Source organism: Neofelis nebulosa, chromosome 4 (assembly GCF_028018385.1).
Source record: "Neofelis nebulosa isolate mNeoNeb1 chromosome 4, mNeoNeb1.pri, whole genome shotgun sequence".
In the NCBI taxonomy this organism is placed as follows: domain Eukaryota; kingdom Metazoa; phylum Chordata; class Mammalia; order Carnivora; family Felidae; genus Neofelis; species Neofelis nebulosa.
The window spans coordinates 88,273,397-88,295,883 of NC_080785.1; the positions used below are offsets into that span (position 1 = coordinate 88,273,397).

Sequence of the window (22,487 nt, forward strand, 5' to 3'; positions counted from 1 at the left end):
TTCAGCCATAAAAATATTGAAATCTTGCCATTTACAACAACATTGATGGATCTGTAGAGTGTTATGCTAAGTGAAATAATTCAGAGAAAGATAAATACTATATGATATCACTCATGTACAATGTAAGAAACAAAACAAATGAGCAAAGGAAAAAAGAGAGAGAGAGAGAGAGAGAGAGAGACAAAGAGACAGATTCTTTAACCATAGAAAACAAACTAATGATTACCAGAGGGGAAGTGGGTGGGGCATGGGTGAAATAGGGGAAGGGGAGGAAGAGTGCACTTACAATGAACACTGAGCAATGAATGAAATCGTTGAGTCACTGTGTTGTACACCTGAAACTAATATAACACTGCGTGTTAACTATACTGGAATTAAAATTTTTTCAATAATAAAAATTAACATTAAATTAAAAAATAAAAAGAGGGCATTGGCCACTCTTTCATTTCTCCTCCTCTTGCCCCGGATCTAGCGTAGGAAGAGGGGAAAAAAGTGTGACAGAATCCCAAAGCCAGAAATTTCCTTGTTACCTGTATTTAGGTAAATATTATCTAAGTCAATTATTTTGAAGACACTTCATGTGGCTATTTAATCTATTTGTCAGTAAATTCTTACTTGTGCCCAGCCTAAAAATCTGAAATCTTTAGCTCATTTTACTATGTTTAATTGCTTGGAGTGGGAACAGATCTTTATATAAAGGCCTACAGATAGACAATCATTCATCAATAATAGCTCTCTCTTTCAGTTTAAAAGCTTTGTTTCTTGGGGTGTCTGGGTGCTCAGTCGGTTGAGTAAGTGTCTGGCTCTTGACTTAGGCTTAGGTCATGATTTCACAGTTCGTGAGTTTGAGCCCTACATCAGGCTCTGTGCTGACAGCAAGGAACCTGTTTGGGATTCTCTGTCTCTCTGCCCCTCCCACGCTCATGTGCTCTATTTCTCTCTCTCAATAAATAAATTAATAAATTAATAAATAAATAAATAAGCTTTTAAAAAAGATTTAAAAGTTTTGTTTCTTTTTAGTTAACAAAACATTGATTACACTTTTTAGTTCTTAAATGTTTTTAATGTGTGGTTCTGCTGTTTCATTTCTCAGTACTTTCACCATTAAACTGGGGAAACTGATTAATGTGCCTTTTAGATGCCATTTTCCTGGTTTATTATGCTTCCTATAAAAGGTGGACAAGAGCAGTTTCCTCTCATTCTGTGGTCCCAGAGCTGACTGGCAGGGAAAATACCAGAAATGGTATATGGATTTGTCCTTTTTAAATTTTATTTACAGGATTGGTTTACATTTTATTGAGCTTAAATACAACATTTGGACCATAATTTAAAATGGGTTATGCAAATATTATATCCAGTTGTTTCACTGATGTACATATTAGGCCCTTTTGTTTAAAAAATAAAATGAAATCCAGGTCAAGGAAAGAAGTGCTTGAAAATCTTTTTTTTCTTTTAATAATCTTTTTTATTAATTTTATTTTTTTTAATTTACATCCAAATTAGTTAGCAGATTGTAAAACAATGATTTCAGGAGTAGATTCCTTAATGCCCCCTAGCATTTAGCCCATCCCCCCCTCCCACACCCCCTCCCATAACCCTCTGTTTGTTCTCCATATTTAAGAGTCTCTTCTGTTTTGTCCTCCTCCATGTTTTTATATTATTTTGGTTTCCCCTCCCTTATGTTCATCTGTTTTGTCTCTTAAAGTCCTCATATGAGTGAAGTCATATGATTTTTGTCTTTCTCTGACTGACTAATTTCACTTAGCATAATACCCTCGGGTTCCATCCACATTGTTGCAAATGACAAGATTTCATTCTTTTTGATTGCTGAGTAATACTCCATTGTGTGTGTGTGTGTGTGTGTGTGTGTGTGTGTGTGTGTGTGTATATATATATATATATATATATATATATATATATATATATGCACACCACATCTTCTTTATCCATTCATCCATCGATGGACTTTTGGGCTCTTTCCATACTTTGGCTATTGTTGATAGTGCTGCTATAAACATGGGGGTGCATGTGTCCCTTCGAAACAGCATACCTGTATCCCTTGGATAAATAACCTAGTAGTGCAATTGCTGGGTCGTAGGGTAGTTCTATTTTTAATTTTTTGAGTAACCTCCATACTGTTTTCCAGAGTGGCTGCACCAGATTGTGTTCCCAGAAAATCTTCTTAATTGATGCCACTGTTTAAACTGCAATTTCTAATTTCATTTAACAGTTTTGTATATCATCCAAAAATAAAATCACTCCATTCATTTTTAAAATTTTATTGCAAATGTGGACTCTTTGGGTAGGAACACATTATGTTTTCTGCCTCCTTGTTTCAAAACAAAAAAATTACTAAACCCTGTGGAGCCAGCACATGTGGTCTCAGTTCCAGATGTGGATGCTATTTTTTTTTTTATTCATGTTAGAAGAACTGGAGCTTAGATATTCCCCCAGCAGAAACCAAATTGTTCAAACAAAAGTAATAAGTAAGAGATACAAGGTTTGTCTCCTTGCCCTGTACTTGATAATAGCTAAGTATGTGTTATTATCCTATGGGGAATTTGTCCTATGAAACTATCTCTGGAGTTTTCACTTTTGTTTTTACTTTTATGTAGCCAAGTTAGAATTTTTTAAGATGAACTGGAAACGAAGTACACCTGCAAAGTATGACATTTGACAGCCTATATTCTCTTTACCACTTTATTCAAAAACACTATGTGGTAATATTAAAATAGAATGCTATGTTTCATCACTATAATTGTTCGTTAAAATATATGGCCTCAAAATTTAATTAAGATAATTAGCCATTAGGTAAATGCACATCAAAACCACAATGAGATATCACTACATACCTACAATGATGGCTATACTTAAAAAGATAATAAAAAATGTTTGTGAGGTTGTGAAGAAATTAAAATCCTTATTCACTGCTGATGGGAATGTAAAATGGTCCAGTCACTCTGGAAAATAGTCTGGCATTTCTTTGAAATATTAAACGTAAAGTTACTATATGACCCAGCAATTCACTCCTCAGTATATACCCAAAAGAAATGAAAATATATGTCAACACAAAAAACTGGACTCGAATGTTCCTTAGCAGCATTATTCGTAATAGAAAAACAGTGAAACAAGCCAAATGGCCATCAACCGGTAAAAGGATAAATAAAATGTGTTATATCCTTAAAACGGAATATTATTTAGCAATAAAAAAGTATGATGCATACGACCATATAGATAAACATGTAAAACAGTATGCTGAGTAGAAGAAACCAAACCCTAAAGGCCATATATTATATGATTCCACTGATTCGAAAAGTCCAGAATAGGTAAATATATAAAACCAGAAAGTAGATTAGTGGTTGCCTAGGGTGGGGTAGAGGGTGGGTCCAGTCTAGGGAGTCACTGTTTATGGTGACTTTTTGAGGTGATGAAAATGTTCTGGAATTAGACTGTGGTGATGGTTGCATAACTCCATCAATATGTTAAAAACCACTAAATCGTACACTTTGAATCATAGAATTTTACAGTATTTAAATCATTTCTCAATAAAGATGTTTGTAAAAACTGAGATTGATTGGTATAATAACCATATAGCTAAATACAGAGTAGAAATATTCCTACAGCATCCTTCAGTCCAAGATGAACACAGAAAGTTCTCAGATCTGGACGCCCAATCTCTTAGCAAGACAGGGAGCGAGAGATGCCATCATCTAATGTGCTGGACAAGTTACCAAAGGTCTTGCTGTTGTAAACACAACTTTGCAACTGAGCAGCAGCAAATCTGAGCCAGCTGGAGGAGACAAGGCCTCTGCTGAAAACTGCCTTGTGCTTGTATGGGATGACAGCTTCTCAGTACAAGTGAAATACACGATTCCAGTCAACAGGATTCATTTTTTAACCGCTTTTTGACTCAGAAGGTTTTCAGATAAATGACCTAAAGAACATCAGAGCCAGCTAGGTAAAATGTTCTGCTTGGCACCGTGAGGTTCATAAATGCTCCAAATTAGGTGTTCTCTGAAACACTTGTTAAGTGCTTGGGATGAAAGTCCTAGGGACTTTACTTCTAGGGGGGTTGGAAAGAGGAGAGTGGGAAAACAAAAAGAAGGAGGAATGAGGAATCAACAAAAGGGAGTGACTGGGCCTCCCTTGGGTAAAGGGCAGGTGGACGCTTACTTTTCAGGGAAGTTGTAACCATGAAAATGTAAATCCTCCTTAATGTCCTTCAAAAGTCAGCCAAACTCATGAATGTTTTGCAGGAAAAGTTTTGGCTTATTTTCCCAAAGTATAGGAAGGGAATAAATTGTAATCAAGTGAAGCACAGAGGAAAGTTACTCGTGTGGTAGCCAAGATTGCAGGTGGTATAGTTTCATTATTATCCATTATTATTGATTATTATTCATTATTAATGAAACATAGTTTCATTAATATATCTGTATGAATATAGTTTTATATATACACACATCATATACATAGTATATATTTTTAAGTCTGCCTATACATACATATATAGGTGGTATGTGAGTGCAAGGTCCCAGGAATCCACACAAATCCTAAGGAGCAATTTCCTCCTTCATAGGCCATGGAACTGAGGGATCTGGATCTGAGGAACTTAAGAATTCCTAGTAATTGGTTTATATTATAGCTCTGGTATCAGGTCCAATGAAGGAAGCGTCAAGACATAACACTCGAAAGCAGGCACCAAGTCCCAAGAGTCTTGTACGTCATTCTAAGGAATTTGGGCCTCATTGTGTGCAACAGAGTAAAACAAAACTTTCCCTCTTGAAGGAATAGGAGTTGATACATAAGTGGCCATAATGCAAAAAAGAACGAGCATGTGTTTCAAGAAAGGTACAGGGACCACAGAATGGGAGGTGGCTGTCTAGAAAAGATTTTCATGGAGGAACGAGCATGTGTTTCAAGAAAGGTACAGGGACCACAGAATGGGAGGTGGCTGTCTAGAAAAGATTTTCATGGAGGAAGGGGAATTTGAATTAAGCCTTAAAGACTAAGTAAGATTTTGATAAGCAAAATAATAAGAATAGTGTTTCAGGCTGAGGAAATGACATGAACAAAGACTTCATAAGGATTGTGTGAATTGTTTGGGAAGTAGTTCAGTCTGGGGTCACTGGAAGAAGTGGGAGGGGACACTGAACACTGCCAGGAACAGCTACATGTACACAAGTCATTTCAGATCAAATTCTTAAAAACAATTCTCCCCACCCCCACCCCCAATTTAACATCTGGAATTGTTTAGCTGATGTGTATAGACATCAGCCATGAACTAGTTACCAAATGTTGGGATGGTATGTGTGTGTGTACTTAGTATACAGCTAAGTCAAACACCTATATGCTCCTTACCTAAATTCACCAATTGTAAAAATTTTGCTATATTTGCTTAATTAATATGAGTGTGTGTGTATAAATATACATAGTTTCATTAATATATCTGTATGAATATAGTTTTATATATACACATATATACATAGTATATATTTTTAAGTCTGCCTATACATACGTGTATATACAAGTTTTCTTGATGCAGGTTTTAAACTGCAAGTTTGTATCTCTAAATCCCCTTCACCTAATTTGCCCATCCCCCCACCTCCTTCCCCTCTGACAATCACCAATTTGTTCTCTATATTCGTGTCTATATTTTTTGTATGTTCCTTTTTTTAAATTCCACATATAATTGAAATCAAATGATATTTGTCTGTCTTTATCTGACTTATTTCACTTAGCATAAGACCTTCTGGGCCCATCCATGTTGTCACAAATGGCAATAGCTCATTGTTTTTTATAGCTGAGTAATATTTGTGTATACACACACACACACACACACACACACACACACACACACCTCCTCTTTACCTTTTCATCTACTGATGGACACTTGGGTTGCTTCCATATCTTGGCTTTTGTAAATAATGCTGCAGCAAATATAGGGCTGCATATATCTTTCCAAATTGGTGTTTTCATTTTCTTTGCGTAAATATCCAGTAGCAAAATTGCTGGATAATATGGTATTCCTAGTTTTAATTTTTTGAGGAACATCCACACTTTTCAATAGTGGCTGCATCAATTTACATTCCCACAAACAGTACAGAAGAGTTCTCTTTTCTCCACATTCTTGCCAATACTTCTTATTTCTTTTCTTTTCTGATAGGTGTGAGATGATATCTCCCTGGTGATATCATCTGGTTCACCTGATGATTTGGACTTCCCTGGTGATTAGCAATGTTGAGTATCTTTTCATGTGTCTGATAGCCATCTGTATGTCTTCTTTGGAAAAATGTCTATTCACATCTGCCCATTTTTCCACTGGATTTTTTTGTTTTTTTTAGGTGTTGGGTTGTATAAGTTCTTTATATATTTTGGATATTAACCCCTTATCAGATATATCATTTGCAATTATCTTCTTTCATTCACTAGGTGTCCTTTTTGTTTTGTTCATGGTTTCCTTTGCTCTGCAAAAACTTTTATTTTGGTGTAGTTCCGATAGTTTATTTTTGCTTTTGCTTCTCTGACCTGAGGAAACCTATTCGTAAATATGTTTCTAAAGCTGATATCCAAGAAATTACTGCCTATGTTTTCTTTCAGAAGTTTTATGGTTTCAGGTCTCACACTTAGGTCTTTAATCCATTTTGAGTTTATTTTTGTATCTGGTATAAGGAAGTGGTCCAATTTCACTCTTTTGCCTTCTTTTGTAGCTGTTCAGCTTTCCCAGCACCACTTATTGAAAAGACTGTCTTTTCCCCATTGCACATTCTTGCCTTCTTTGTCATGAATTAATTGGCCGTATAAGCATGAGTTTATTTGTGGGCTATCTATCTACTATTAATCACTGTGTCTGTTTTTGTGCCAGAACCATACTCTTTTGCTTACTATAACTTTGTGGTATATCTTGAAATCTGGGAGTGTGATAACTGCAGCTTCGTTCTTTCTCAAGATTGCTTTGGCTATTCGGGGTCTTTTGTTCGTTCCATACAAATTGTAGGATTATTTGTTCTAGTTCTTTGAAAACTACTATTGATATCTTGATAGGGATTGCACTGAATCTATACATTGCTTTGGGTAATATGGACATTTTGAAAATTTTAATTCTTCTAACCCATGACCATGGATTTGTTAGGAGTTTTTTTTTATTACAAATTCAATTTTATTACTCATAACCAGTCTGTTAAAAACTTCTATTTCATCCTCATTTGCTTTTGGAAGACTGTAATTTTGGGGGAATTTATCCATTTCTTCTAAGTTGACCAATATGTTGGCATATAATTTTCAATAGTATTCTCTTATATCTGTGTTGTTGGTTGTTATTTCTTCTCTTTCATTTCTGAAAATATTTTAGTCCTCTCTCTTTCTTTTTTGATGTGCCTGACTAAAGGTTTGTCAACTTTGTTTATCTTTTCAAAGAACCAGCTCTTGGTTTCATTCATCTTTTTTTTTTGGGGGGGGGGTCTCTATTTCATTTATTTCCACTCTAATCTTTCTTATTTCCTTCTTTTTACTAACTTTGGGCTTTGGTTGTTCTTCTTTGCCTAATTCCTTTAGGTGTAAGTGTGGATTGTTTATTTGAGATTTTTCTTGTATTGAGATAGGCCTGTATCACTACAAACTTTCCTCTTGGAACTACTTTTGTTACATCCCAAAGATTTTGGACTGTTGTGTTTTCATCTTCATTTGCCTCCATGTATTTTAAATTTTCCCCTCCTCATTGACCTATTGGTTGTTTAGTAGCATGTTGTTTAGCCTCCGTGTGTTCACGGGTTATTTTTTTCTCTTTAGTTTTTTTTTTTTTCTTGTAATTTATTTCTAGTTTCATACCATTGTGTTCAGAAAAGATGCTTGATGTGAATTAAATCTTCTTAAATTTATTGAGACTTCTTTTGTGGCCTAACATGTGATCTATCCTGAAGAATGTTCTATGTGCAGTTGAAAAGAATGTGTATTCTGCAGTTTTGGGGTCGAATGTTCTGTATTATCTGTTAAATCCATCTAGTCTTATTCACAGCCATTGTTTCCTTGTTGATTTTCTGTCTGGATGATCTATCCATTGACATAAAGTCCCCTACTATTATTGTATTACTGTCAGTTTCTTCCTTTACGTCTGTTTAGCTTTATGTATTTGGGTGCTCCATGTTGAATGCATTGACATTTGCAATTGTTATATATTTCATATTATATATGTTATAAATTTACCTGAACCATTTGAAAATAAGTTTCAGATATCATGATACTTTACCTCTGAATATTCTATACGTATCTCTCTAGAAATAAAGACATTTTAGGGGCACCTGGGTGGCTCAGTCAGTTAAGCGTCCAACTTTGGCTCAGGTCATGATCTCACAGTTCATAAGTTTGAGCCCCATGTTGGGCTCTGTGCTGCTGGCACAGAGCCCTGGAGGCCTGCTTCGGATTCTGTGTCTCCCTCTCTCTCTGCCCCTACCCTGCTTACTCTCTCTCACTCAAAAATAAACATTAAAAAAAATTTTTAAGACATTTTCCCATATATATAGTATAGTATATATAGTATTATAATACTTAAAATTAATAGTGATACCATACTATTTAACAGAAAACCAATATTTGTTTTTTATTCAGGACTCAGAGTTCATGCATTGCATTTAGTTGTCATGTCTCTTTAGCCTTTTTTTTTTCTTTAAATTTTGTCTTTTAAGCCTTTGACTTTTAAAGATCTCAGGCCAATCATTACATAGAATGTCTCTCATTCTGGATTTGTCTGATTGTTCCTACTGATTAGATTCTAGGTAAAAATTTTCTGCAAGAATACTACCTAGGTGCTGTTGCAACCCTTTAGGGGCACATATATGAGACACCCCACTGTTGGTGATGTTGCTTACTCACTTGACGTAGGTGGTAACTATAGATCTCTTCAATAGCATGTATTTTTACTTTTGATTTAATAAATAATCTGTGGGGTAATTCTTTGAGACCACAAAAATACTATGTTTCTCAGAAACCTTTTAGCCAAGTTAGACTTCAGATTAATTGGTGATCCTTGCCTAAATCACTTTTTCCATTAGGAGTTGCAAAATGCTGATTTTTCTAATTCTATCCTTTCTTGTATATTTTGTTAGCTCTTTTCTAGCTTTTCTGTCACCCTTTCTCTTCAGTTTTGCTGAATATTTTAGGAGGTGTTTTGAATAAGATTATTTTAGACGTAACAACTATTGCAGTTAATAGTTGTTGACCACATTTACAAAATGAAGTTACTGTTTTGGCTGGTGTGATTATGTTACTCGTTGGCAAAAGATGACACACTGAGGAAAACAAAAACACCAATACTTTGCCTTGTTGTAAGACTGAACATTTGGTCACAATTTAAAAACAAACATGTTTTGTAAATGAAATTGAAGTGGGTGAAACCTTATTAAACAAAGCTTAACGTTCTGAAAGTAAATTTATTCTTTAAAACTTGCACATGGATTTTTTTTCTGAGACACTGTGTTTGTAGAAAAAGTCTGGAAAGATGGTCTAGGAATAGTAATATTAGAATAAAATATAATGTAATTTATCTAACAGCCACATGGCTACAAATCATCCTTATTTATAGTATGTTTCAGTTTGGAAACTGTCAACACTTTAATACAGACATACCAGAATAGTAAATAAGCATAAATAAACTTTATAATCTGTCTTGCATATGGTTAAAGAAATAATTTTTTTGAAAAAATCTACATAAAATGACATAAGATTGCATAGTTCAACTTTTGATTCTTTTTTTTTTTTTTTTACAAGCAGTAGCTTGTGGGCTTTCCAATTAAAATACTAAAACTAATCTCTTTCCCACAGTAGTGAGATAAGCTGTTGTAAGGATATGGAGAAAATATGACAAATGATTAATAACTACGTTATTATAAACAGTTCATACAAATTGGCAGAAGTATTGATACCCCAATGTCAACAGAAAATTCATAGAAGGTGAAATATAATTTCAATGAAAAGCAGCAGATATAGGACAAAATTATTGATATTACTAGATTTTTTAAGTTTATTTATTTGAGAGAGAGAGAAAGAGAGCACGAGCAGGAGAAGGCAGAGAGAGACAGGTGAGAGAGAATCCCAAGCAGGCTCCACATTGTCAGCACAGAGCCCAATGTGGGGCTCGATCCCACAAACTGTGAGATCATGACCTTAGTCGATATCAAGAGTTGGGTACTTAACCAACTGAGCCACTAAGGTACACCTAGAATTTTTTAAAATGCAAATTCAAATAACAATAAAGTTCTAATTCCTAGCGATTTTTGCGAAGTTATAACAGGTAATCTTGATGAATGAGTATAAGTCTACCATAGTTGTTTTATTGCTGATGGCAATAAAAATCGCTACAACCTATAGGGAAAGCAAATTGCCAAAACAACAAAATGTCCTGTTCAAAAGAAGAGAAAAATTGATGGGGGAAAAGTTTATAACAACTTTAAGGCAAGCTGCTTGTCTTATTCTTGGTTTTACACTCAAACCTAGAATTGCTGCTCTAAATATTGTAGGACTTAGCTAATTCTGTATCAAACGAAAGAAGAAAATAACAAAGAAAAGAATGAATCAATAAATATGTGAAATTCCTCAATGTGTGTGAAAAATAATTTACAATAATTTGGAAAAAACAACACCTGTGCCCATCATTAAGTCTTTTTGTACATCAACAAAAAATTATACAAAACATTAACACCATGCTTAATTCCTTTACACAGACCCATAACAGTACTGGGCAGTTTACTCTCTATCCCAAACAAACTGAAACAGCACACAGCACCAACATTCAAGCAAAATACTAAGCTGTGAATGTTGCCATGTACAAGTATATACATAGATGAGCAATTTTATTTTACAAAAATTGATGCTTCTGTTTTCACAGTACTTGAGCCACCTGTGAAATTTGACCTTGCTGACAATCTCTTGCTTTTGGAAATACCACCTCACTTGGTTCCCCTGATATCAGTCTGAACTCTTTCCTCACCTACCTCTCTGGATGTTCATTTTCAGTTTCTTTTGTGGGTTCACCTTCCAAATCCACCATTTCGTGGAGTCTTGAACTTGACCTCTTTTCACCTTCTGTCTCTCATCTGTGACTTCCATCATGTCAACCATCTCTACATCGAGCTCAGATCCCCTTCCTGAGCAACAGATCTTTCCTGATTGATAATTAGACACATTAATGTGCCATAAGCACCTCAAACTCAGAACTGCTACTTTCAGAGGACTAGTACTTCAGTTTTTCCTACTCTTTCTGCTAGCTTCAGGAAGGAGTCTGGTGAATGGCTCATGATGGACTTCTCTAAGTACCTTGCTCTTTTCTCTGAACTTTGCAACTTTTATGATTCTCTTTATAGGTCCTAGATTTCCCTGGCTGGGAAACCTATAAATATAACCTGTGCAACTTAGCATATTTGATGTTTGAATACAGGATATTAAAAATCACATTCTTTCAAATAAGATGCAGTGAGTGCCCAGGAGTCTAGAATAACTGAGAACTCTGATGTAACTATTGGGCATTAAGATCACGAGAAATCTAGAAAGGAAAAAAGGTCCCTGACAGCAGACATAAAAAGCTTCCTTTTATACTGCCTTTTTTTTTTAAGGATAAAAATGAGATGTTAGTTGTAATAGAGGGGATAGAACTTGGAGGTTGTTGAAAATCTTTGTGTAAATTTTCTGCTTTCAGTAATGGTTGAACTGGAATATACCTAGTTACTTGCCAGACATATTGAGGAACAAAACAAAACAAAAATGGTGATTCCAAAAGTCAAATGGCTATGTATTCTTTTCGTCACTCAGGATTGAAGGGGCCCGTAGTGTAGAGAGATGTGTCCTAGTACTGGAATTAAACATGTCTAAAATGGAATTTGGCACCTTATTTACAAGTCCTAATCTCTCTCTGAGGTTCTTTTCTGGGTCCTGGTACCACCATGTCTGCAGTTGACCAAGTAAAAACTTGGGAATTTTCTATGTCTCCTCCTATCCCCTCTGCTCTCCATATCCAACCAATCACCAGGCCCTCCCTACCTATATACTTCCTAAATATGTCTCATACATGTCCCTTCTGTCACCACTATCAAAACCTCATTTCTCGCTGTATGAGTTCTACTCAGAGTTCTTCAGTGGCTCCCACTGCATATAGCATGAGTCTGAATCTCTTTGCAGAGCACCCAAAGCCAGTCACATTCTGTCCTCTACCTCTTTCTCCAGCCCCATTCCCTATCTTCTGGGCCATGCTTGGACAATACAAAGTCACCTGTGGATCTCCCAATACAAACCCTCTTTCATGTCTCCATGCCTTCCCACCTGTTTCTTCCTCCACCGAGAATGTCCATCTTTTCCTTGCAAACATCTACTGAAGCTTTCAGCTACACCTCAGAAGCTGAGAAGTGTCCCCCGACTCCTCTATAAATGGACAACAGAAACATAAGCACTCACTTTTCAACTCATCCATGCTGCCAAGATACAGCACATGTACCCAGATGTATGTATCTTCATCACAACAAATATACCTCATATGTCATAATTTGAATAAATCATTGCTAAGATGTATTGACTGTTTACCATATGCCAGGCACTATGTTAAGCACTTTACATTTATTATCTTATTTAGTCCTCACAACACTATGAGGAAAGTGTATTTTAAACACTGTTTTAAAGAGAGGGAAATTGGGGCATCTGGGTGGCTCTGTTGGTTAAGTATCTGACTTTGGCTCAGGTCATGATCTCATGGTTCGTGAGTTCAAGTCCCGCATTCAGCTCTCTGCTGTCAGCCCAGAGCCCACTTCGGATCCTCTTTCTCTCCGACCCTCCCCTGCTCACTCTCTCTCAAAAACAAACATTTAAAACAATAAAATAAAATAAAGAGAGGGAAATGGCACAGAGAAGTAAGTAACTTGCCCAAGGTCTCTTAGTGTGATGGCACCAGACAAGATGTGAACCCACACTCTGGACTTAGGCTTTTGGTAACTTTTAACCAAGTAGTGTTGTTACTCTTACTGTTATTGTTTTGCCACTAGACTGTACCTTGAGCCCAGAACTATGGCTGTAAATTTAGTACTCCCAGTACCTCACATAATATTTAACACACAGTTGACAATGAATAAATATCTGTGAATGGATGAGTAGTCTGTAAAATTATCTGTTTTTATGGAGCCAATTTTCTCCTATGTTGTGGCATATTCTCAGAATTCTTGGATAGAATCTATTTCCCTTAGTAATTATGTGAGTTAGTGTTTATATTTCATATGTTCCTTTCTGAACAATTTGCTGTGTTTGGTATTGCTTACCACATTCTTTTAGAAATGAAGAACAAAACTTATACTTGGAAATATGTTTTATCTTAATTACCACCATATCTTCTTTCTTTCTTTCTTTCTTTCTTTCTTTCTTTCTTTCTTTCTTTCTTTCTTTCTGTTTATTTTTGACAGAGAGTGACAGAGCACAAGCAGGAAGGGGCAGAGAGAGGGAGACACAGAATCCCAAGTAGGCTCCAGGCTCTGAGCTGTCAGCACACATCCTCTTTCTGAAATCACTGAAAACACTATCTTGTACAAAGTCCTTCAGAATGTATTTTAACCTCACAAGTGATTTTCCCTTTTATACTACGGTTAGCAGTTAAAATTTTATGCAGTTAAAACTTTCTTTTTTTCAATGATTTTTATTTATTTCTACTTACTTGATTGTTAGTATGAATTTTGTTATCATATTTTTTAATGTAGTAACCACTCTGATCTAATTTACTGACCTACAGGTCTAAAGGAAAACAGGCTTTGATCAACACACAGAAATAGGTCCTCTATATATTTATGGAGAGAAAGAAAATCAGCATCTATGTTACCTAGAAATAGAGCAACTGGCCTTGAGACTCCTTGCCTCCTACCTGATGGAGGTCAAGAGGAGAGTTCTGGCACCAACGACTCTCCTTGAGGGAAGTGACAAACTTAAATTGTTCACTTCTTTTTGCAATTTTTCTAGTAGGCATTTTGCCAGTTACAGGAGACAACTGCCTGCAACCTCTGTAAGGAAAGCCACTATTGCTACTGGTGGTAGCAACAGATTCCTGTAAAGCCAGTAGCTAGGAGATGGGCCTGGAAAGGACTCAAAAGAGGTCCAGCTCCATATGGAAGAGTATAACCAGGGCAGAATTCTTGTTATGTGCCTTTGAAAATCCAAGGCAAACGCATCTGCCTCTGAGTTTCCCTGCTTCCTTTTAATTCCCATTCTTTCTATTTATCGAATCCCAAGCGATTTCATGTGTTTCCTGCTTTAGAGGTTTTGCTTCACTGAGCCTCAGGCCTTATTTATGTGTGTGTTCCATGCAGATGGGTGGTCTCTTGAAAGTGTATCGTCAGATGAAGACATTCAGCTGTAAGCACTCCTACTCCAGCTCAGAGAATAGCTGAGAAAATGTGGAAATTGAAGAAGCCGTAAGTGTTTGGTTGAAAGGAAGGAAATGGTATGAGATTCATTCATTCACTCACTCCCTGACTCACAAATCAAATATTTTACGTGCCTCTTATTTACTAGGCATTATGCTAGTCTTCCCAAAGATGGGATGATCCAGGCCTTACCATCAAGAAGTTTACTTGTTGTAGGGAGACAAGTGTGCAACAAATATTAAAGTATCATGAGTTAATGGCTTTACTGGGGCCATTGTGAAATATGGTAGAAACAAGACAGAGAAATTCTAAGTCTGTTTAGGAGTTCCAGGAGAGCTTCACACAGTTGAAATTTGAGGGATAAGCAGGAATTTACTAGGTGGACAAGGGGAGAGGGTATTTCAGACACAGGGAATAACTTGCAGAGATGGGAAGGCAAGAGGAGCGTGACATGTTCAAGGAGCTATAGGAGAGTCAGCTCTGTGTCTGTGGAGCCGAAGATGAAAAGTGGGAATCTGGGGGAAGTGAAATGGTAGAGGTGGTCAGCAACAATCTCAGGAAGAGTTTGGACCTTTACACTAATTGTTTAGACTTTAAACTGTAAGCAGTATGGAACTCCTGCAGAATATGCTCCAGGAAGCATTAGGCTCCAATTTGCATGCTGAAGGATCACACTGCAGTCAAGTGGAGAACAGATTTGAAAACAGTGATATTTAAGGCAAGAAAGGTTAGTAAGGAGAAATAGTGCTTGAACTACGGCAGTGGCAGCAGGGATGGAGAGGAGGCAAAGGGATAGACATAAGCAGTATTTATATCATAATACAATTTAAACTTTATAACATATACAATTAAAATTAACATGGAATGTGCATGCCAATATTCAATTGATTTTTTTTTGAAGTTCAATGAAAATAATTTGTGTGCTACCAATAATTCAAGAGGTATTATTACTGGGAGGCCATCTAAATAGATAACACCTCTCTGGAGAACTATGCTGTAATGTGACAGAAATAAGATACAGGATATTAGGAACTAGAGAATGCTTATTTAGGAAAAACGCCTAGAGACATTAATGTCACCATGTGATTTATGTTTTCTTAAAGAGAGAATGCATCAGTAATATAAAACCCATTGATATTTCCTTGGAATGATCTGGACTGGGAAGTGTGATTTTCTGATAATTATGGAGAAAATGACCAATGTTTATTATAAAATTATTTTTAAAAATCTTGAAAGGTACCATTTGCCAAGATGCATTAGCTATTGTTATGATCCTCATTGATAATTTTCTCAGCATCTACCTATCCAGGCACATGAAATATAGAAGGAGGAGCATCCCAGGCAGACGTTACAGCATGTATAAAGGTCCTGAGGTAGGAAAGATTTTTGACTTGTTTGAGGAGTGAAAAAAAAGGCAGTGGAGCTGGAGGAAAGGAAATGAGGGGAGCAGGAGCATGAGATGATATTGGGAGAACAGGCAGGGATCTGTTTAATAGTAAATATTCTTTCAAATTTTGGTCCTTTCCTGGTTTACCTTCTGTGTTTTATTAAACACTGTTGGATATTCCCTTAATACTCCACACATGGTTACACTCACCTGGTTCTCTTACAACCTTTCTCACCTTCTTTCTTTAGTCCCCTTTATGGATTCATCTTATTTCCACTCCTTGCCTTTAGTCTTTCTCCCCTCCAATCTGTCCTCCAGAGAACAACACAAATAATGTATCTAAAACAGGAGACTATTATGACTCTGACTTCCCTGCTAAGTGTTGTCTCCTCAGCCATTGGTTCAAGTCCAAGCTCCTTGGCCTAGGATGGAATTCCTCAGTGACATCTCCTTTTCACAGTACATTTTAGTAGTGTGAAGCTGCATAAAGTTCCTTGAACAAGCATGCATTTGCATGCTTGCATGTCGAGCAGGCTGAGTTAAGAGATCCCTTCCTCTCTTCTTCCAACACTACACCTGCCACACCATGTTTAAATTACTCATACTTACCCTTCCACATTGGACTGCAGAGAACAGATCTTATTCCCATTTGGTAACTCTAGAGCTCAGCATTTGTTCCTTCATTCAGTGAGTATTTATCAAGTGTCTATTACCCCCCAAGGTTCTGGGAGAACAGCAGTGAGCAAAACAAAGTCTCAGTCTTCTTGGATTTCACATCCTAGTAAGGGGACTCTAGGAAATAGTGTACATGATAGGCACTCAAAATATGGTACTCATAATTAAAAATTTCAAAAATCAGGGACCCCTGGGTGACTCAGTCAGTTAAGGTCTCACTCTTGATTTCAGCTCAGGTCATGATCTCACAGTTCATAAGTTTGAGCCCCATATCGGGCTCCATGCTAACAATGAAGAGCCTGCTTGGGATTTTCTTTTTCCCTCTCTCTCTGCCCCCCCCCCCGTGCTCTCTTTCTCTCAAAATAAATATAAAAAAATAAGACTGTCTTTAAAAATTTTAAAAAATAAAAATTTCAAAAATCAGGCAAATGAAAGAGCCTTAATTAAACCACTGTCTAAGCACACTGTCTGGACCATTGCTCTGACTCATTTCTCCTTTAAACAGCAAATATGGCAGTGACTAAAGCAACTTAAGCAATGGATTGAACTTCCCTAACTGTAGGTACTATGGTCTTCAGTAAGTGATAATTCTCCCAACTAGAGGAAAACATTTTCCCCACATACATGAAGATATAACCTCATATTCAAACAATCCTCTGAGGTAGGAAGGGAATGACTAACATCCCATTTAATGAGATATGAAGAAAAGCTGTATAAGAGATTAAAAGACTTTTAATGATACTTTAAGATACCATCACATTAGTGAGCTATTTCCCTCACTTGTGAACCCTGTCCTCTTTATATTAAAAGAAGAAAATTGACGTATTTCCTCATTCTCTAAAATGTGCTTACTAGATAACTTGTTATACAAGCTTTTATTCCTGGATGATACATTTTTCACTATTTTCTAATTATTATAAGAAATGTATACAGCTTTAAATAACTGTGTTCTCCTCTTTGCTTCCCCCATTTAAGCTAGCTCTCTCACTTAAGCATTTTTCTAAATTTCTAAATATCTCTACTTTTGCTTTCGCTGATTAACTTCCTCACGAGTTTCCATGACTTTCAGAGTGCAACATGCCTTCACACTCTGCAAACCTAAAAAGCTCTTCTGTCTCTAAGGAGTGAATTTTAGCGATTTCTCTGCTTATTTCCTGAGCTCTACATTTCTCTAAAGCTGTCTTCCAGGTGACTCAAACCAAACAGCAGCCCTGCTCCTTGCACTGTGGAAAGGACCCAGCTCAGTAAGGGATGCCACCATTTAAACAGATGCTCAAGCCAAAAATCTGGCATCATCCCTGATTGCCTCCCTTCCTTCTTTACCCCCATACTCAGTCTATTTCTATTTCCTGATGATTCATTTTCCTCAGTGTCTCTCAAATCTGCAGATTTTGCTCCAGCCCTACTGTGATCTCCCCTAGCTCTAGCCTTAATGCAGACACTCATAACTGGATTACTGCTTTATAATTAGTCTCTCGTTCATCTATTATCCCCTTGTCTATCCAGCAGGTACAGTCATCTTTAAACCATGTCCGTCTGACCTTGTTACAGTCTAATTGACAGTCCTAAATATCTTTCCATTGCCAAAAGGGCAAAGAACAAATTCCTCAGGATGGCTTCTGGGCCCCTCGTGACCTGGTCCTTGCCTATCTCCTGGGCATCATCTCTTATCACTCTCCTCATGGTCAAGTCGTACCCAATGTGCAGATTTCCTTGATGCCACCATACTTTTAAACCTCTGTGTCTTCGTTCAGGCTGTTTCTTTGGCTCAGCACATACCCCTTCTTTCTCTCTTAGAAAAGGTCTTCTCTGACTTTCTGAGGGAGGTTGTCTCCCATACACATCACAGTTTATAAACCATTTGTCCCCTGCCTGAGGAGCCATGAGCCATGTTTGTCTTGTTCATTCCAGCATCCCAATACTGACTACAAAGTACTCAGAATAAAGATTTGTTAACTAAATGAGTGGTGCGATTCTAACTGAAAACTCATTATTGAAAAAAAACAGAGAGAGAACAGAATTATTAGAAAATGTAAGAAGCTTTTTTTTTTTTTTCAAAAGGTGTAATTGGTCACATTTGATCTCTGGTGAATATCTGTAACATTCCAGAGTTTAAATCCTAAATGTTAAGTTTCTAGTCTTATTTGCACTTCATCAGACCTACAATCCAGACTGGTGTTTAGCTGCCCAAACTGACATCGGGGCTGACTCATTTTATTTTTACTATTTGAGATTAGCTACCACAGCTGTTGTAGTACTACAGTGTTGACCATTTGCCTTTTATTTATTTTTTATTTTTTAAAATTTATATTCAAGTTAGTCATATTTTTTATTTTTATTATTTTTTTAATCATTCACCTTCTAGATCAGAGTTTAACCAATTTGGAGGAAGAAAGCAACAACCTTCAGAAGACTTCTTTTTAAATGTTTTAGCAGAATATAACTAGCATTCTCCCCCACAGATATCCACTTACAGCTCTCTCATATTGTGTACCTTCCTTACAAGCAAAACAACAACAGTGAATGGGACTTGAGGCTATATTCTTAAGTTTTTAACTCGTCCTCAGCAGATAGAACTTCAATATATGGTCTTTGAAAATAAAAACTGAGTTTTCCCCAAATGCTAAAAACTAGGATCAAGCTTCACTGCTTTTGTTCAACAAATGTTCATCATTCAGGCTTGCAAGGAGTGCTGTGGTGGAACGATATCGTGATGTGTTTTGTAATGTGCTTTGATCCTCCACCTTTTGTTACCCTGTGACCCTTCTAACAGCAGCTGGGCATTCTACTTGTATGTGTCAGGGAAAGGTTTTCACAGAAGAACACAGGAGGAAAAAAGATATCCCAGACCTTTAAGCTTTACATAAACCATGAAAGACTTGAGACATAATATTTTTCAAACCATGTAATGGAGTTGGAACATTTTTTCCCATCCCCAAATTAGATAGTCTATGTCAAGAGAAAAGAAGAAGAGCTAAAAGAGAGAGAGAACAAGGGAGAGAACAAGGCAGAGGAAGGGAGAGGAAAGGAGAGGAGGAGGGGAAGAGCAGGGGAAGGGGGAGCTAGAGGGAAGCAAAGAATGAGTGCTGGGGGATGCCCCACACAGGGCACTGTTCTAGACCTCCCTGGACTCTATTCAGTTGGAGAGAAGGTTGGAACCCCCAACCTGATAGGTTTGGGGATCTAAGCAAATGGGAACCCATCCCACCTTTCCCTGGAAGGGTTGTGAAAAGCAACAAGGCATCCGAGTTTTTCCTGGGCTGCTTGTTGTGTCAGCTACGATCTAAAGAAGAAAACAGAAACTGTTTTTAAAACTGAGGAAATTTAATTGTGATAGGGAACTGGCTAGATATGTGGTAAAGAAACTGAGAAGTGAAATGGGATAATGACACAATCTAGAGATGTGAGCAGGAGCAGGAAGCCACTACTCCCCCTGTGCTGGAAGGCCAATGAGAAGAAACGGTGTTATTGGAGGCTGGACCCAAGGTCACCCAGGGAAGCTAGGACCACAGAAGATCTCACTGGAGGCAGAAGATCATGAAGGAAATGCAGCTGCTGATGATGATGCAAAGAAAGGTGGAGGAAAACTCTGGTCTTTTCCCTCTTCTTACCCTCCAGTTGCTCACAAATGCCTGACAAGCACCAAACCCAACTGGAAGCTGGTGGACATGAGTCAGCCACCGCAGCAGAGTGAGAGAAGGGTGAGGCATGGGTCTGCGGCAAATACACCCAGATGTGAGAACAGGAAAATGTCTGCAGGGGATGTCTAGGACTATGGGCCTAAGACAGCCTCACAGAGTCCCCATGCCCCAGCATGACCCAGAGGGGTCCAGAGGAAGGCACACATGACAAAGGAGCCTGCAGACCTAAAGGAGCTTTGGAGCTGACCAAGGAAGACACATCAGGGATCTAACTAAACAGGAAACCAAAAACCAAATGAGCCTACAGACATCCCAGTGGATTCCAGCTTGGACAGAAGACAACGTTGTAAAAATCAGGCTTGCCACCACCAAAATGAGTTGACTACATGTAACTGCCCCTACCCCACTCTCGTACCACACATAGATGACACTACCAAGGAAGGGGAGAGGAGACTGTCTAGCAGGATGGAGGCTGAATCTAAATTCACTCTTAGATAAAGAAAGGAAAGAACATAGACCAATAAACAGAGCCCACTAAATGTTAGGGAAGAATGGACACAACACAGATATCAGTAATGCAGTAAGAAATGGAGAGAAATGGATCATGTTAAAGGATGTACTGGGGCAAGAGATCCACATAGAGAAGTAGTTCTGTACTTGCCTGTAAGGTAGGGCTTTTCAGAGAAGGATTTCTAGGTGATTTGATGAGCATGAGGGATGAACAGGGATTTAGCAAGCAGATGGGGTAGAGATCCTCAACTCTGTTGTCTTCCTATATCCCTCCCAATGCACTGATTTTCAAGAGAAGCCAATGCATTTCTTATCTAACTACAGCCCATTGAAGTCTTTCAGAAACATGGCAATCTCTCCAACTTTATCTTCCTTTTGATTAGTAAGTGGGGCAGTGCCACAGTGATAGATAAGATACGATAAGTGTGAACTGACTTTCGACTCTGAGGAGTAGCATCAGCCTCTTGCAGGAAATGAGTTCCTTAAAATGTATTCTTTTGTAGATTTGATGAGGCCGTTTCTAGATTTCAGTTTTGAACTAAAGAGTGAGGTTTCAAGGCATTCACATAGTTTTACAGAATGTTCAGTCCACCAGAAAAACATATATAAGCCAACTGGAATATATTACATCCACATTGCCACATTTCTATAATGAAACAGATTTCAGATCTGTCGTTTAACATTCCGATCTGTCAGGACTTTGCTCAAAATACTGAATTTTCCATTTTGTAAGCAGAGACACAAGACCCTTGGTTTATAAATAACTTCATCTATCACTATTACAGAAACAGTATTCCTAAACTGGCCTTTTATAATCTAATAACTTAGGAAATAAAAATAATTAATGTTCTCTCCATTGTTATACTACTGAAAACAATAAAAGTCATTGAACTATTTTGAAAATTTTCTTTACCTCATTAGAGATGTTTGTCCCAGAGAGATCTACTGATACCAAGGAAAAGATGTTTACAACATATTCAATTGCTAGGTCAGTCAAATGTTCACAATTTCTCAAACTCAAGTAGTTTAAATTAGGGCAGCTGGAAGAAAGCAGCATGAAGAATTAATTTTAGCTTTTAATCACAGTATTGGTAGCCATTTCTTTATATCAAAACTGTCTAAGGAAAGCAAATGGTATTGAAACAAGGACTTTCTTTTTCTCAAAATCAAAATAGGCTTAAGAAGCACCTGGGTGGCTCACTCAGTTAAGCGTCTGACTTCGGCTCAGGTCATGATCTCACGGTTTGTGAGTTTGAGCCCCGCATCGGGCTCTGTGCTGACAGCTCAGAACCTGGAGCCTGCTTCAGATTCTGTGTCTCCCTTTCTCTCTGTCCCTTCCCCGCTCTCACTCTGTCTCTCTTTCTCAAAAATAAATAAACATTAAAAAATTTAAAAAAATAGAAGTAGGTTTAAAAGTGGAAAATAATTTGGCATTACAAAATAGGATGAGAGGGAGGTGGGTTATTATATAAGATAGTCTTTCTGTGGTTTCATTTTATACTGTAATTTCTAGTGAGAAAAAAACATATCACTTGCATGCAAAAAATTGTCATGTAAGTATGATGAATGACCCCTAAAAGTGCAAGGTTAAGTTTCTCATTTATCCCTTACAAGTTCGCCACAGGAATTGGGCTCGACCCTTTCTAGTACACAGGTCTCTGACAAGTAGGGAGAATCAAGAATAAACCCACCATCTAGAACATCTCTTGGGAAATGCTGGAGCATTTCCAAAGCCTGGAGCAAAGGTTTACACAGAGGTAATATCCTTGAAAAGCACAGAGAAGTCACTCATGTCTAGATAGTGATAACTTCATTAATGATTCCATCTGAAACTTTCTCTAATATGAAATTAATAAGAAACCACTCATATATGATCAAAAAACTAGTTTAATCTAT

The 22,487-nt window shown here is 37.2% G+C and overlaps 1 protein-coding gene and 1 long non-coding RNA gene across 3 annotated transcripts in view; one reads left to right on the top strand and one right to left on the bottom strand.

Annotated features, from left to right (window-relative positions):
• The window catches only part of FBXL13 (F-box and leucine rich repeat protein 13), a 214,883-nt gene that overhangs the window by 33,908 nt on the left and 158,488 nt on the right, over positions 1–22,487 (bottom strand). For both annotated transcript variants that reach the window (XM_058725326.1, XM_058725325.1), the window contains one exon: positions 21,505–21,631. In XM_058725326.1, coding sequence (XP_058581309.1) covers positions 21,505–21,631 — 127 coding nt within the window. The remainder of the gene's footprint in view (positions 1–21,504; positions 21,632–22,487) is intronic.
• The window catches only part of LOC131509509 (uncharacterized), a 60,536-nt gene that overhangs the window by 21,048 nt on the left and 17,001 nt on the right, over positions 1–22,487 (top strand). The window lies entirely within an intron of this gene.